At 35.2% G+C, this 16,828-nt stretch overlaps 1 protein-coding gene across 1 annotated transcript in view; it reads left to right on the top strand.

Moving 5' to 3' along the window:
- The first annotated feature begins 1,446 nt into the window (after positions 1-1,446).
- The window catches only part of Taf13 (TATA-box binding protein associated factor 13), a 21,845-nt gene continuing 6,463 nt past the window's right edge, over positions 1,447-16,828 (top strand). The window contains exons 1-2 of the mRNA XM_081732760.1: positions 1,447-1,603; positions 5,802-5,972. Coding sequence (XP_081588886.1) covers positions 1,574-1,603; positions 5,802-5,972 — 201 coding nt within the window. The 5' untranslated portion in view covers positions 1,447-1,573. The remainder of the gene's footprint in view (positions 1,604-5,801; positions 5,973-16,828) is intronic.

Raw genomic sequence — 16,828 nt, 5'->3', positions numbered from 1 at the left:
CCCCCGAAATTTAAATTTTTGGCAATTTTTTACCCATGAAAGGGAACGACATAGACACCCAATACTGATAGAGGTACATACTATGGTCCTAGGCTACCATACCAAATTTTTAGATTTTGCAATTTCCAAAATTTAAGGGGGGTGGTCCTATGTACCCCTGCCAAATTCTAGAGGGGGTGGTCCTAAGTACCCCTAGGTCATTGACCCGGGCCAGGGACCATGGGTCCTGGAGGTGGTCCTATGTACCCCTGCCAAATTTTAGGGGTGGGCCATGGTACCCCTAGGTCATTGACCCCGGGCCAGGGACCATGGGTCCTGAGGCAGGGACCCAGGGGCCAAAAAGTTTCCTAAAGTAACGCCATTACTACTATTCATCCATTGCCAACCGATTTATGATGGATATACAGTAAACTCCGTTTATCCGTACTTTTGCCTATGTTTATTTATAGGTGTAACTTTGTGTTCATAAAAAGGTACTTATAGTCTAATCTGAAACTCCTAATTTTGGATATAGAATAATATCATATAGACCTGTTAAGGGGAGGAATTGTATATTTTTATCAGGTCCCCCACCAGAGATATATAGATGTAAAATATGCACTTTTCACATTTTTCTGAATTTTTGATAATTTCTAGAAACAAAGGGGGACACGTCTAAGGGTTGAAACTTGGCGAGTGATAAGAACCATATCAGTCCTCTTTATTCAGTAAAGCTCAACTTCCTGACCAATTTCCTTCTTAAAAATAATAGGAGCCAAAGTTGGGATTTTTAACGTCAATCACCTACTTTTTCATATTTTAATTTTACCCATTCATAACTTATGAATGACAATAACTAATATACACTCTTAAAGTGTAGAACTTACTAAACATTTTGATTTTGGTTTCACATCGATAGGGTAATTAGGGACCGAGATATTTCAGATTCTGTAACCCCTTACAATATCACAAAATGGCACATCTTCGAAAACAAATATGGCTGTCACTCGAAACCAAAAGCCAATAAAATTAAAGTAATGCTTATTTTGAACTAACGACATGATAAGCTACCTGTACATAAAAAATCAGATTTTTTAAAAATTGTCGAGCAACGATTTATTCCTTTTCTGGACCACTTCAAATGGATTTACCCATAGGCCTATTAGATATTCAAAAATACTGCTGGAGATTTCTTGCAAGTACTGGATCTAGAGGAGGACATATAATTTTAACAAACAGTTAGAGTGAATCAGATGAATGATACCATTGCATATAAGTACTTTCAGCCTTAATCAGTGTGCCCTTCCACAGAAAAGTTTTGGGAGGACGTGTCTCTCCCGCTAGAGATGTCCGTTATGCCGACTAGGGAGAAACTAGAACGCACAAAATCTGTGGTGTTGACGTGAATCGCTACGAAAGAGGCTAGCAATCGTCTTCCTGTTAAAGCTCAAAATTAAAAGAAGAAGAGGAAGAAGAAGGGAACTTTGCATGCTGTGGCTTTTTAGTGCAAACAGCTGTTTTGACAGTGAAGTATATACTTCTGTGTAGCTGCAGGGAAACATACGGGTGCTGTAAGAAAGTAATAACTATAATAATGGCTAATGTTGATGATAGTTTTGACCAGGTAAGATTCTGTTTAGTTAAAGGTTTGCGTTAAGTTTTCGGATGCCAGAAGATAATGACGACGAAAGTCTGCTAGTTGGTCATCGATATGCACTTTGCACTCTATTTTACGTTCACAGATTTACAAGATAGGTTCACGCTGGAAGTAGTAAAAAATGGCAAGGTTCTAGGACACAGGTCCCCCCTCCCATTGAACGATAATAACCCGGCTTCACTCATTAACGCTTGCTCGGCAATACTGTGTGAATTAAATATTAAACTGGTACAGAGAGGAACCAACCTAGCTACTAACCTATATGAGGGGGACCTGTGTTCTAGAACCTTCCTAATAATTATCATACTGTCCTCTATAGGGGACCATGCATATATTTCTTACTTTTTTGTGTGATGGTTTACTTTTAACACAGCATATTTTGCAAGATTTACAGGTAAAATTCAATACTCTGCATGAAGAGACGTTTTAGAAAGAACAAATTTCGACAAGTTTTAACTTTAATTCATTCAATGAATCGTTCAATCAATCGATTCACAGGGAACTAGTTCATCGGAACAATTCATTCAACAGTGTTCATCGGAACAGGGAACTAGAAACCAGTTCCTCACTTCACTTGACCTAACTATCAACAGCAAGTCATCGTGTGACTCGATACTGGTAGCGAATCTAGAACATATGTGTTCTCAAAACCGAAACCAAATGATGGAAATCACTGTATCGAATGAAATGACAAAAGTAAAAACTTGCTAAAATTTCTGCAAGGGATAGAATTTAATATAAGGTAATACAGCTGGATTTTAGGTTTACAATAGTAGGGTTACTAGTGTAAAATCATTACGACGGGTAAAATAAGTGAATGCATATGAAAGATGACTGTATTAAATACTATTTTCTACGGGCGGTGTATTTCTACACAGTGTACAGAAGCTGTATTGTATGTTTAGAAGAAGTGCTACTACTATGACAAGTGCAATTGAAACTCATATCATTGCCAAAACCCACTTGTTTGTTATCTTTGCTAACGTGGATACCCACCGTCGCCGACGCGCCTGCACCCTTCAGACGAACCGCTGCGTTTTCGCGCGGGTCCACCAACCTCGCCTTGCCCCGGCTGGGTTCATGTTTTTTACTGGTCATCCTAGCAAAGGTTCGGTTGTGTGTTTTGCACTGTAGTTTTATGCCATGTATCCGGAAGTCATTTATACAAATCGTAAAAGAATTGTAATTTTTCATCAATTACTTCTGATGGCCGCCTTGAATTTTATCTACACCAAGTGAGATATTTTCATGCAAATCACTTAGAAGACAATAAAAGGGAAATTAGGAAAGAATTATAATTTTTCAACAAATATGTCGAGTGGTGTGCGAAAAGTAAATCTGCATGCTTTTCGTTTCATGCACCATGAAATCGACTCAAATTATCTTAGGTATAGTATTGATTCTGGGAAGCCTCCGTCGTTAATGAACAGAAGTAACTGATGAAATATTACAGTCTTTGTGCCGCAAATTAGATCCAGAAATGTAAAAAATTAGTAAAATTTATAGGAGGGAAAAGGTGGTTACTTTTCATGAAATTCGTTCTAACGAAGGATTGTAATATAGTATTTTTAGGTATTAGAAGCTAGGTACTGTTAGTACTGTTTTGAGTGGAGGCATGCTGACGTCAGGCATTATGGTGTAATGAGGAAATTAGTATTTGAATGAGCATTCAAAGATATTAGTTGCGTGTGATGGATGTGACAGGTTCTTATGTTGTCTGGAAGGGCAGGATTATTGAAATTGGACAGAAAGTGTGACAAATGTAGAAAGGCATTGGAAAGAAACAAATGGAGTTACAGTAACATTTTCAAATGTGAATATCTTGTTGATGATCTGAAATGCCATTGACAAAAGTCGGCAGTGGAGGGTACTTTTTTTCGAGGACACAAAGTTGTTAATATAGAAGATGCCTAGGCTTGTGTTTTTAATGACATTTTCGTTTATGCACATACCTACCATTGCTTACGCACCTGATCTGGTAACCCCCCCTCCTTATTGCGCTGCTGTCATGACTCGGTTAAATGGAATTCATGTTTTTGTGGCTACCTAGTACAAGTTGGTTTGTCTCTTTTTACACTGCAGGTTTTATGGCATACTTCGTGACGCAGTATTTACATGCAAAACTCTAAAGTCCTTTTACAGTGAATATGCACCGGAGAATTCTCAAGAGCATTTTCTAGGGTAATGATTAGAGCAATTCAAAAGCATGAAAAGCATAATAGCAATTTACACATATGGTTGGTACCTTGAACATGGTTGTGGTTGTCTAAGAGTCCAGAAGAAACTAATTTTAAAAGCATAATTTTAGAAAATAAAGCATAATTTAAAATATATAGCATAATTCTTGGAAATTCTATTTAACTGCAAGTTTAACATATAATATATTAATTTTCTTTTTAATATTTACAATGCAAAATTATTGAGAACATAACAATGCAACAATGAAAAGCTTTTTTTTTTATTTCTGTAAATATTTCGGTGTAATCCTTTGATGTGGAAAAAAGAAAAGAAGAAAACTTTCTGCCAACAATGAATAGTACACAAGAACTCCACACTATATTGTTATGTGTACCTCTCGAACTTCAGCACTTTCTGTACTTTTTATGCACCTTTCTATATACTTTATGTATATATGCACCTCTAAGGTGCACACAAGTGATACAAAATACAGATTCTAGCAGAGCATCTCTCTTTACAGTGTGCATTAAGTAGAAAGTTCATTAAATATGAAAGGAATTGCTTCATAAAATATTAATAAATAGATCAAGATATTTAGATTATTTAATGTATAGTAAATATTCTATATTATAAACGATTAATGTAAAACAATGATTGAAATTAACAATAAAGCATAATTTGAAAAAAAAAAGCATAATTAAACAAAAAATAAAGCATAATGTGGGTTGCTCTAGTAATAATAATGAATTTCCTCATAAATGACAAAAAATTCACGTTCTTCAGTCTGAAAATACTAGATCTACTGCGGCACAAAGACCCGTTAGAATTGTGTTATTTATCGGGAAATTCACTGTCATTGCCTTAGAAAGTATTTTTCAAGAATTCCTAGGTACACGTGGGTAATGCAGATACAAGAAACAAATATTGTAAATATGTTTCTATTTGCACCCAGATTACAAGTTTCAGTTAAAGTTATACAAACAAACCACTTCTGCAGATTATACTCCCACTATGCATACAGTTCCTACTGTTCCATTATTGAGGCGTAGTACAGGGTGTTTCAAAACAACACCGACAGCGTTTGGGAGGTGATTCCTGACACCAAGATAAGACAAAAAGTATAGACCAACCTGGGTGCACAAATGCTTCCTTTCGGAGTTATAGGCTGCCGAAAACATGATAAAATGAACTTTAAAGGTTTATAGCTCCAAAACTATGAGACTTACCGTAGTCGGTTCAAGACCACTCAGTAACTAGTATGTGCCCTATTCAAATATCCATGTTTCAGAATCCTGTGGTACTTGCGCAACAATTTTTGTAGAGCCTGTTTGATTACGCGCATATAATTTGAAGTACTCATCAACTACCTTTATAAAAATGTTGCAGAAGTCTAAAACATGGATATTTGGATAGGAAGCATTTGTGCACCCAGGTTGGTCTATACTTTTTGTTTTATCTTGGTGTAAGGAATCATCTCTCAAACGTTGTCGGTGTTGTTTTGAAACACCTTGTATATTGTTTTTGAATATAAAAGGACCTAATATAATAAGCAAATGATACTGATCAAAGTTCAAATACTAAAAGGTAGAAAAACAGTGTAACTATATGCTTTTTTCCTCTGAATGATATGTTATTAATATTTGTTTACTCTAGTTTATAAATTATAAGACACAAAGTGCTAAGTAAAACAAACAATTCAAATTCGCTTTTTTTTCTTTTGCTTGTAAGTATATACTAAAAGTGCAGCTAGCCTTTATTGGTAGTTTTCAAGTCATCTACCCTCCAGTGACCTCACCCATTTTTGGAGCGGTCTACTGCGCACAAGTAAACGTTCAGAAAAATAAATTGTCACCTTCTTGATATTACTTGGACTCTAAATAGACTAAAACTACAAAAAATCAAGAAAAAATAATTTGGAAAGATATGGGTTAAAGTATCTTTGTCATTTATTTACTTACAGTAGTTGATGTTTTCCTCTCATTTTTAGTTTGAAGAGGAGGAGGCCGAGGCACCTCTTGGATCAACCCTTTCAGGAAGAAAAAGGCTTTTTTCGAAGGAGCTGCGGTGCATGATGTTTGGATTTGGAGATGATCAGAATCCTTACACAGAGAGCGTCGATTTATTGGAAGACCTTGTCATTGAATTCATTACGGAGATGGTAAAATAATTTTTGTTCTTATTGCTAGTATTTTGGACATGACGTAGCCATAACCTTCAGAGAAATTATGATGATGATAACTTTACACTCCATTTACTTAGAAGCTGTGGTGCACATATTCTTATGTGACTTACTTTGTGCGTTTGTGTTTATTACGTTAATTGGATATCTCTTTCCTCTCTGGGAACGTCATCGTGTCATTTTTATTACTGTGTCACCGGATTCTTGCTGTAACATCTCCTGTTGTGAGTTATATATATATATATATATATATATAGAGAGAGAGAACTATTAGTGCAAAGTATTCAGTGATTTAATTTCGATTTTTGATTGCTCTTAATAATTGTCTCTGTATTTCCTGCCAATTCAGTTTTTATAAAAACACTATTCACAATCACACAGAGCAGCATAATTGTAAACAATTTTACGTTCAACTTTTTATATGTAACACATTACTCTATTAATAGTGAATTTGACATGAGTAATTAAAAATCGGATGAAAACATATATTATCCAATTCTTTCACTGTCATGTACCCTGTCATTGACTAATTTTGAAGCTAAATTGGAGAGTACCATTCAACTGTGAATATGATGCAACGTGGACGTCTGTAATATTCGTGTTGACTGCAGAGTTCTTAATGTTGTAAAAGTAATACGTTTTTCTTGACTCACATTTCCTGAAGAAAAAATGTTCCTTGAAAGTAAAGGTTTAAGGTCAAGAATTTCATGGTAGAAGATGGTTCCGAAGAAGAAAACAATTTGTTTATTTGATGTTGATGGAACTCTTTAACAGCACCACGACAGATTGTTTTCAGTTTACACAACTTCGCCGTTAAAAAGATTAGCAGTGTTATTAATGGATCTAAATGGATCTCAACAGGACAGGATATTTACATTACTTAGATCAAAAATTAGATCAAGACACATTGCCCTTACTTGGAGTTGAATTGTCAATTGAAAAGTATTTCACAAAGTCATAGCGGGTAACAACAAAAGTGCAGGACTAGTTTTCAGAAGAAATCCCATTGACAAACTGCACAGGCCAAAATAACTGTTCAGTTACTTAGTCGTAAAATTCACAAATTTGTGAAGTGTTAAGTCTGCCAGTGAAATTAATGTTTGCAACAACCAAAAGTAAATTAAAAGATAGCCACAGAGAGTATAAACTAAAGACATATTGTGGAATTCCGCATAAGTTATTAATGTGAATAGAGTTTTTTAAAAGCATTGAATTGACGCAAAATACAAGAGCAAGAGCAATCAAAAATTGAAATTAAGTCAGTGAATACTTTGCACTAATTATTCTTTCAAGAAAACAAAACTTACAATAGGAGATGTAAAAGCACGAATCTGGTGACGAATAATAAAATTGGTGTGGATGTCCTTCCAGGAAAGAAAGTGAGTAATTAATTATAGTAGTAAACTGTACTTCCCAATTATCCGTTTTTCGTCAAATTTATTTCATTTGTCGGTTGATATATATTTGTTTAAGTGTATTTGATAGGTTTGCGTGTTTAAGTTGTGTCTAGATGCGAATCTTGTTTCTAAAAGACAGAATTGGTGCTTTTATTTCGGCATGTCGAATCAAAAATAGTGAAGCATTCACTCTCACCTTACAAGAGGAAATAGTTATAAGCAGCTTTCTGAAATATTTCAGAGACTAGTCTTCTGGCACTGACAAGTTGCGAATGTCACTTACTGGTATTTTCCTCACATTTTTTTGATTGATTTACAAACCTTTAATGTGTGTATTTTCTGTCAAATCTATTACTAGGTGCACCTCAGTAAGCCGATTATTTTTAAAATATAGCAGATGGTTATTTACAAAAACCTGTTCCTAGGGAGCATGGAAATGAGTTTAAAATATAAAGAAATATTTATTACGTTCTTTAAGTAAATATTTTAGCGTTATACTTACTCCAATTGTTAAATAAACTTTCATCTTATTAGGAAAATATTAAGTATTTTTCCTTTTGCCAGGTCCTGGGACCATTTCTCCCCGCCCCCCCCCCTCAATTTTCAGTTTGGGCCTGGAAATGTTCCTTCTATATTTCTCGATTTTCAGCTTCCTCTTTTAACTCCCAATATTTTTCACATATTTTTCAATTCATCGAGCAGTTGTGTTCTTCTTCTTTCCTATTCCTCACTTTCCTTCCATCTTTCGTTCTATGGTAGTATGAAGAAGACAATTTCTTCGCAAGATGTGTCCAGTCCAATTGGCCTTTCTATGAAGGATGTTGGCTAGAAGCGCCCTCTTCTCTCCTATCCATTTTAAAGCATATTCGTTTTTTACTCTTTCTGTCCATTTTATCTTCTTCATCTTCCTCCAACACCACATTTCGAAGCTCTCTTAAATATTTCTTCTCTGACTTCCGTAATGTACAAGTCTCTGAACCCTAAAGTCCAATACTCCATATCAGGGTTGGCTAGTTTAAACCAGCTGGTTCCCCCCCCCCCCCCCCCGCCAAAAAGTTTAATCCAAGAAACGAAAAATGTTCGTAGAAGTGTAAGTGTTCGTAAACTCTTGATGAACACCCATTTGTGGGTTATCACTCGAGACCGGATGTTTAAGCACTAAAAACCTGTAAAATAGGCAGGCAAATAGGCACTAAAATTTTAAAAAATAGATTCAGATCATAGATAATGTTCAAAGAATATAGAAACATACTTGTTTGTTAATATCTTCTTTTATTGTACACATAAAAACGAAGCTTGTTATGCATTCCATACATACTGGGTGAACCTAAAAGATCTGCACATACTTCAGGAGGTGATTCGTAATATCTAAAGAAGACCTGTTGCATGATGCATATCAAAAGAAGATGAAAAGTCCTGTTGCATGTTGTGGAATTCCGTGTCGTATACGAGTGACAGGGGTGCCATCTTGGAATTGAAAATCGAATCCTGACAATTGGAACGAGACATAAAAGTGTGCACATACTTCGGGAGGTGTTTCCTGACATTCAAGAGAACTTTTTGTCTTCTTTACATGTCACGAATCATCTGTCGAAGTATGTGCACGATTTTCGATTCCAAGTTGGCACCCCTGTCACTCGTACACGACGAGGAATTCGACAATATGCAACAGGACTTTTTATCTTCTTTTCATGTCACGAATCACCTCCCAACGTATGTGCACATCTATCTGTTCCGTTCCAACTATCAAGATTTGATTTTCGATTACAAGTTGGCACCACTGTCACTCGTACACGACGCAGAATTCGACAAAATGCAAGAGGACTTTTTGTCTTCTTTTGATGACATTAATCACCTTCCAAAGTATGTGCGCATCTGTGAAGTTCACTCTGTATGTACATTGTAACGTAGCACTTGCTTGTACTTACAAACACTTATTATACGTATATACGTGTATATTATTTATGTTGTATAAATTATATATTTTCCCAATTAAGGCTTAGGTCGAAATAGGCAAAATAAAATTGGCTTAAATCGAAACTATAACCCCCCACATAAACTTTAAAACGTTATTTTTGATCATTTTTAATATTAAAGAATAGGCATTTTGCCTAGCATCCGGTCTCTAGTTATCACGTTTCAGTCCCATATATTCGTATTATATTTAGACCCAACCCATTCATTACTCAAAGAGATTATACTACAAAAGCAGCTTTTTTTCTTTTTTTTATATGTTTCTTTTGTGATTTTTTTTTTTTTTTATAGTTTATTATTGTTTTGTAATTGTTTCGTTTGAATACCGTTTACTATTGATAAAATTTATTGAAATGCCATACCTTTTGTTTTTGGGTGGGGAGGGGTAGCTCAGTGGTAGAGCGTTCACCTCTGGTGCTTGGGGTCCCGGGTTCGATTCCAGCCCCCGCCAAGTGAACTTTGTAGTGGACAAACACCGTGTACGTGGGTTTTCTCGGGGTTCTCCCGTTTCCTCCCACTTTCTTCATTCCACCATTTCATTCATTACTCATCATCACCGTCTCCTTTAGCCTAACCGGCATAACCGTGCGACGTAAAACAAAAAAATTCATTTCATTTGCAAGTACTCAAAACGGGCAACTGTAAGCTTGATAATGATTATAATGCATACGCAATAAAATATTGTTAATCGGCGTTCATTATAGCGAGTAATCCTCAAAAGTTCCCAAACTGAAATGGAATGTCGAAGAAGTAAAGTGGAAAGCAATAATCTCTTTGTCTGCTAACATGAATGGAGCCAGCGTGTGTGCCTTTGGTGTACGGATTCGATTCCCAGTGAGAGAACAAAAAGAAAAAAAATTGAACGCATTCCAGCTACTTTAATTCCGCATTAAATTGTAGGTTCACGTCTCATATAGCCTCGGTGCTGAAAAGGAACAGTAAAGTTCAACAGACAATAAAGGAACGGAGATAGACATGTTGAATGCAAGATGTTCTTGGAATTGAATTCAGCGAGAAACACGATTCGGACAAGATAAAACAAGAGTTTACTCCTGTTTCTACAGGGTTCCTACTGGTTAGGGAAAAATCAGGGAACATGAGCAGGTCAGGGAAGCTCAGGGAAAAAGACTGGAAATCAGAGAAAATCCGGGAAATTTCATAAAAAATATTTTTTCTAACATTAATTGTACACCAATTTCAGCTTAGCCAAGCATTAAAGGAGAAACAGACGTGAAACAAAGGGAGATTAAAACTCAAATTGATGAAATTAAAAAGGAAATAAGTAATATTGCACAACTCTGAGATTTTAATTGAAACAAAATGTGGATATTTATTAGTGTATCCTTGTCACTTTATTAATGAATGTATAAGATGTTTCAGTGTCAGATGTTCGTAGGGAATATAATAATTGCAATATTGCATAAGGATATGGATATGGATATTTTAAAAGAGCCTTGTCATAGTTAAATTAATGTATAAGAAGTATCGTATCTGCCGAGAAGTATAGTATCTCACAATCAAAATAATTGATTCTCAGACATTAATGATCACAGTATGGGATGTTCCTCAGATTTTTATGGGAGGTAAGTGGACTGTACGCATGAGCTACTAGTATTTGTCTCTATAGAATAAATGTTTTCATATATAAATATTCACCGTTATTTTTTCCTTTTTTTATATGTCAACGTCAACGGATATCTTTCATGGAAGTCAGGAAATTTCTTGACAAAGGTCAGGAAAATAGATTTTTCCAGATCAGTAGAAACCCTGCTCTAATAATCTTTTAGTGTCTAGTAGAGAGTTGTATACTTTTATTTATTTACAAAAGAACAGAATGCACAATGCTCTAGGGAAGGAGCACTAATTACCATTGTACAGCGGGGGACACTTCTAAATGGTACAGCCATATGGAGATTTACGGCTAAGGTGTACCATTTAGAAGTGTCCCCCGCTGTACAACAATAGTTGCCATTACCATGTATGAGTTAAAATATACAATCGTATAAACCAATCATACAGAAGAAGGATGAGAAAGTGGGAGGAAAGGAGAGTACCCGATGTTGTCTACCACAAACTTACTTGTTCGGGGATCAAGGCAGGGACATCACGCATCAGATGTGTAAGCTGTCTACTACTGAGCGACCGTGTTTCCTTGCTTGCGGAGAGAAATGGAAGTATCGTGTAAATAATGAAATGATAGGCATTCAAGTAGGTACTTACTTGAATTCCTTCACGAAAAATAAACCTGTACAGTTTCGACAGTTCTCGCTACTGTCTTTTCCAGCAGGACTTATTTGCTCAGCTACATGGACAGAACATCAGATCACTTCTTATAAAAACAACTTTACTTTTTTGATGCAAGGTGTGATAAAAATAAATCTAAAAACTTGAAGAATCTTCCACTACTGAGATTTTTTAAAAAAATTTCTTATAAGACACTAGAAAGAAAAAAAATATAGAAATACTGCGCTTTTAGAGTATTTTCATATCTGATGAACTTCCGCTATAATAATGTAATGCTTATCACTTTAAGAAATTTATCTGGAACATTTTTTAAAATTGAATATTTATAGTAACTGTTATTTGACCGTAAAAAGAAATTCGTTCTTTTTGTAGTGAAGTAGTTTCCTTCTCTTTCTTGTTTGTCAGATCCTCTTAAAAATGAAATCTTTAAGTTTTACGTCCCACGATTATACCGGCTAAGCTAAAGGAGACGGTGATAAGTAGAAATGAATGAAATAGTGCAATGAAGAAAGTAACGGAAATGGGACAACCCCGAGAAATCCCACGAACACTGTGTTTGTCCACTACAAAGTTCACTTGACGCGAGCTGGGATCGAACCAAGGACCCCCATGTACTAGAGAGAACGCCTCTACAACCGAGACGCCGCGGCCCTCACAGGTGCACTTCAATGTGAAACTTCGGATGGAATTAAATATTGACAAAATTGTAGTTTTTAGTTTCAGTATTATTGAAGATGATGTATAAGTTAAGTGAATTTTCATTGTGAGAAAAGACAAAAGAAATGTCAATGCAGAGCTATTTCATATCAAATCAACATACGGCTTACAGATTGCAGTGGTACTCTATGTTCTGACTGCTATCGTCAGTGTGTATGGAATAAGCGGAAAGCTCAAGTTGATTTGTGAACCGATTTCGAATTAGAGGCCCCCCAAAAATCTAAAATTTACCAAAAATTGCGTGAGTGATATTCGATTTACATTTCCAGCAGACCTTTGAAAATAGGAAGTTGAAAATCACGTTCTTTTAGGTTCTTCATTACATATAATGATTTATCATTATTCTTCATTACCATATATATAAAATCATACGAAAGAAATAACCCCGATGTATTAAAATCAAATTAACAGGGGCACGGAGACTCGGTGATAGAGCAGTTACTTCTGGTGTGTGGGGTCTCTGTTTCGATCTCCGCCCAAGTATGTTTATGGTAGATAACATCGTGTTCGTCAGCTTTCTCTGGCTACTTTCGTTTCCTCCCCCTTTCTCATTCCACCAATTTCATCACCATTCATTTGCTTTAATGATCGTCTTCCTTAGCCTAAAGGGCATAATCGTGGACGTTAACCTTTTACAGGCCGAATTATGTTCCCGTTGTTATTTTTAGTTAATTTTTGCATATGTTACTGTTTTAGATGTATTATTGACCATCCATAAAGAAAGAAAAAAAATCGATGATTGGAAGGTAGTTTTTGAGTATGTTCCAAAACTGGAACATTGGCCTGTTATAGTGTATATTCCTTCGTATTTCGAAAACTTCTAGTTTACTATTTGGAATATATTTATATCGAGTAATTGATAATAAATGTTACAAAAATTGTTATAATTTATGTCAATCCTCGAACTTAAGTAGCTGATTCTACTAGTTATTATAGGATTTCAAATGATGTAATTTATTTTTTATGATACATATGGTTACAATATAATAGCAAATAAATTTCATTATACAGGAATACAATAATGGATTATATAGGATTCATGTCAAATATACATACAAAATACTCGTAAACTATTTGTGCTAATACACAGGGTATAATAGCATAAAACACAAATATTTCTCTTGTTGTGACCCATAAACATCCTCTCCAAACTTGACTCCACTTCCCCATAGTATAGAGAAAAGCATACTTCGCTGTCTCTTAAGCACACTCATTGAAAAATGTAGTGGTGTTCTTGAGCCCCGTCATCAAATAATAGTTATCAGAAATCTTAGTTCTTTGGAAAGGTGCTTTCTTGGTCCTAGCCTTGAGGGAACTTTTTATTTCTGGTGAAGTTATAATGTAATCTCTTTTCCAAACGCCAGGTGTGTCATACTACTGGTATCATCGTTATGAACCTCTTCATAAAGCAACCAGCTTGCAACAAAACAATATGTAGAGAGTTTGCCAACAAATTCTACCATCACTGTCTACTTCTCAAAAGCGGTCTGTATGTAGCAAGTAGTCTATCAAACAAATACACACACCCCATTTTCTCGTTGTTTTTTTGTAATTACAGTGCATAGATCATCTTATCTATTTTTCCCTTTGGAATTCCTCAAAGTACTACTAACTTTAGTGAATATTGGCAGCCGTGCCATGAGTACTTGCAGATAACCGAAATAAAAATTGTTTTCCAGTAAATAAAAATGTTTTTTCACTAATAGAAAAGAAGAAAATTGTAGAATCTTCGATACAACATATATAACGAGAAAACGTAATACAGATAAATACTTTATTTTGAAAAATAGAAAATCGGACATATTTGTACCCTACAGATTTATCTGTCATCCTAGTGTTCACTTGGACAACTGAAATGTTTGTACCAAGCATAAATAAATGAGTATGAACGCCAAGTAATAACAATAACATAAACCATGTTAGAGGTCCCATCCTAAGTAAGACATTATACGTTACAGGCCAATGTTCCAGAATTGGAACATTCTAAATTAGCATGTAATTACGAAGTACTATGTAAACTATATAGCGAACAAACATTATCAGCCTTTTAAAAGGACTGAAAATTACCATTTGCTACAAATTATAGATTTTTGTACTAATAGGCTTTTGATAAAAAATATATATATTTAATACGAGGTAGGTACGAAAGTTTAAAATTTTACCAAAATTTGAAGTGCATAAGTAACTTATTAATAGAGAACTGTATTGCATTTCTATTGATTTTGTCTATTTAGTATCTCTTCTTACCTACAAATCAATTTTTTATACTCTCTAGTTGATATATCTTACGTTTCACAAAATTAAAAACGCGTTCCAATATTGGAACATTGGTCTTTAAAAGGTTAAATTAAAAGATTTCATTTCATTTCAAAATCAAATTAACAACATGCCACAATGTCAAAAAGAACATTGACCAGGGTTCTATCCATGTTTCGAAGTTCAAGTATTCTCTGTCAGTTTGGAGTGAACTTGAGGAGCTTTTTGTCGGTTGTCACTATCAGGGAGTAATCTACACACCCCCTCAACACCCCCCTAACACCCCTCCAAATTTCTTTACACACACCCCTGGATGGAAAAAGGAATACTCCCCCAAATCCAATTGTATCAATCAGTATCATATAGGTTATTTATTACATCAAGTTTAAAAAATGTTTAGCGTTTAGGAAAGAAGGCAATATTCTTATTTATTTATTTCACTTCAAAATACGAAGCGACCTCGTTCTCATGTACGGCTTCGAGAACCACATGACCTCATTGTTTCGGGCGGTATTTCGATTGAAACAATTGACAAAACAGACCCGCTCATACCTACCCTCCTGCGCTCCGCGGTCGTTTCCGAGAAAAGAGATTGATATACAGATGCGGATGACTGAAATTGGCAGCGTCTTGAGCGGTCATTCACCTACCTCAATAAGGAAAAATGTGACAATATAGTAATGAGCCTATATCAGATTCAGTTGTAAATGTTACTCTGCAACAGGCTCGCAACCAGAGGGAAGGGGGGGGGGGGCTAGGGAGGGCCTGGCCCTCTCTTAATTTTTCATGTCCCCTTCAGACCTCAATACAAAATGCACAATTTTGATATTTGTAAGAGAATTTTTAACGACTTGGCCCCTCCTAATATATTCATGACCCCCCAGAGCTCTGTGGCTGGTTTCGAGCCTGCTCTGCAAGTGGTGTATCAGCAGACGGGCGTTAGAAGAGTGTAGTCAAAACGTTTTTAGAAATGAACAGATCGATAGACTGAGTCTAGTGTTATGCAGGAACGCATTTGGCGCTAGCTTAATTTTTTAAAAGTATATTTTTATTCACGTAAATTCATAGAGTAGAATAGGGCTCCTAGCGAGTCACTTTTTTAACTAAAATTTATTTTTTTTTTCAAGTTGGTCACTAAAACTTACTTTTTTTTTAAAAAAAAAAATTGTCACTAAAAGTTACTTTTTTCAGAGGTAAAGTGACTTTTTCGTGTGATTTATGTTTTCCATTGGTAGTTTTTAAAGAAAAATATAAAAACAAATGGAAAAAGGCAGAAACTTGTTACTCATTACCAGGGCCCGGATCTTGTTGACAAGTCAACTTTCTTCTGTTCCGCATAGGAGAAGGCAAGTTCAAGTAAAAACGTTATCCATCAACTCTAGGTTCTAAAAATAGAGTTTTTAAGGATCAACTTTTGGTCTCTTTTTGCTGTTTTGAAATTTCAGGTCATTTTTAATATTTTAAGGTAACTTTTAGGACACTTATGGTCTTTTTATTCTTTTTTTCTACATAAGGAAATCTTTAAATGAACACGGTTTACGGATGTGGAAAAGACGAAGTTGAATAATCTCTTTTCTTACTTCCTGACTATTGGAGTGGAAAAACTGCATTCTTAACAAGCTAATGAAAACTAAACTGTAGCTAGTTAACGAAAGGCGGGGGTTGGTAGATGGCCAAACAGATAGTTTTGGGTTATTGACCACAAAGAATGTTATCACGTGAATAACTAAAAATGCATTAGAAGGCGTACAAGGGCTTTAAACGTGTTTTTATCTATTATTTTCATGTAGTCTAAACTTGCTAAGTTTTATTGTTTAAGAGTGCTTTCTAGTTTCAACTCGGGAGTGAACTTACGCTTTCAATACTTACAATGCCGTACAATGGACTGATCAATGGACATAAGTGATAAATGGACTGCAACTAACTGAAACAAAACTTTTTGAATATGAGTGAGAAATGTTAATTAAAAATCCGATGGATATTAAAAAATGTCAATGTTTAATGAAATAAAAGTTTGAGAAAACGTAAGTTTTAAGGTCAATTTTTGTGATTTTTAGGGTCATTTTACAGGAATTTTAGTGTTATTTTATAGGTCACTTTTTAAAATTTTTTAGGTCAACAAGATCCGGGCCCTGCTCATTACTCTTCTGTAAGCTTCATTACTTGCTGCCACATGTGAAACAATCAGCTTTATTTTCACTTCAGCTTTTATTCTTTCTGAAGCACAGTGGACGGTTGGTGGATGCT

The sequence above is a fragment of the Thermobia domestica genome, chromosome 1 (assembly GCF_964235325.1).
Source record: "Thermobia domestica chromosome 1, izTheDome1.hap1.1, whole genome shotgun sequence".
In the NCBI taxonomy this organism is placed as follows: Eukaryota; Metazoa; Arthropoda; class Insecta; order Zygentoma; family Lepismatidae; genus Thermobia; species Thermobia domestica.
Note: the sequence above shows the minus strand (reverse complement) of the source record. Positions and strands in the feature narration are given on the sequence as shown.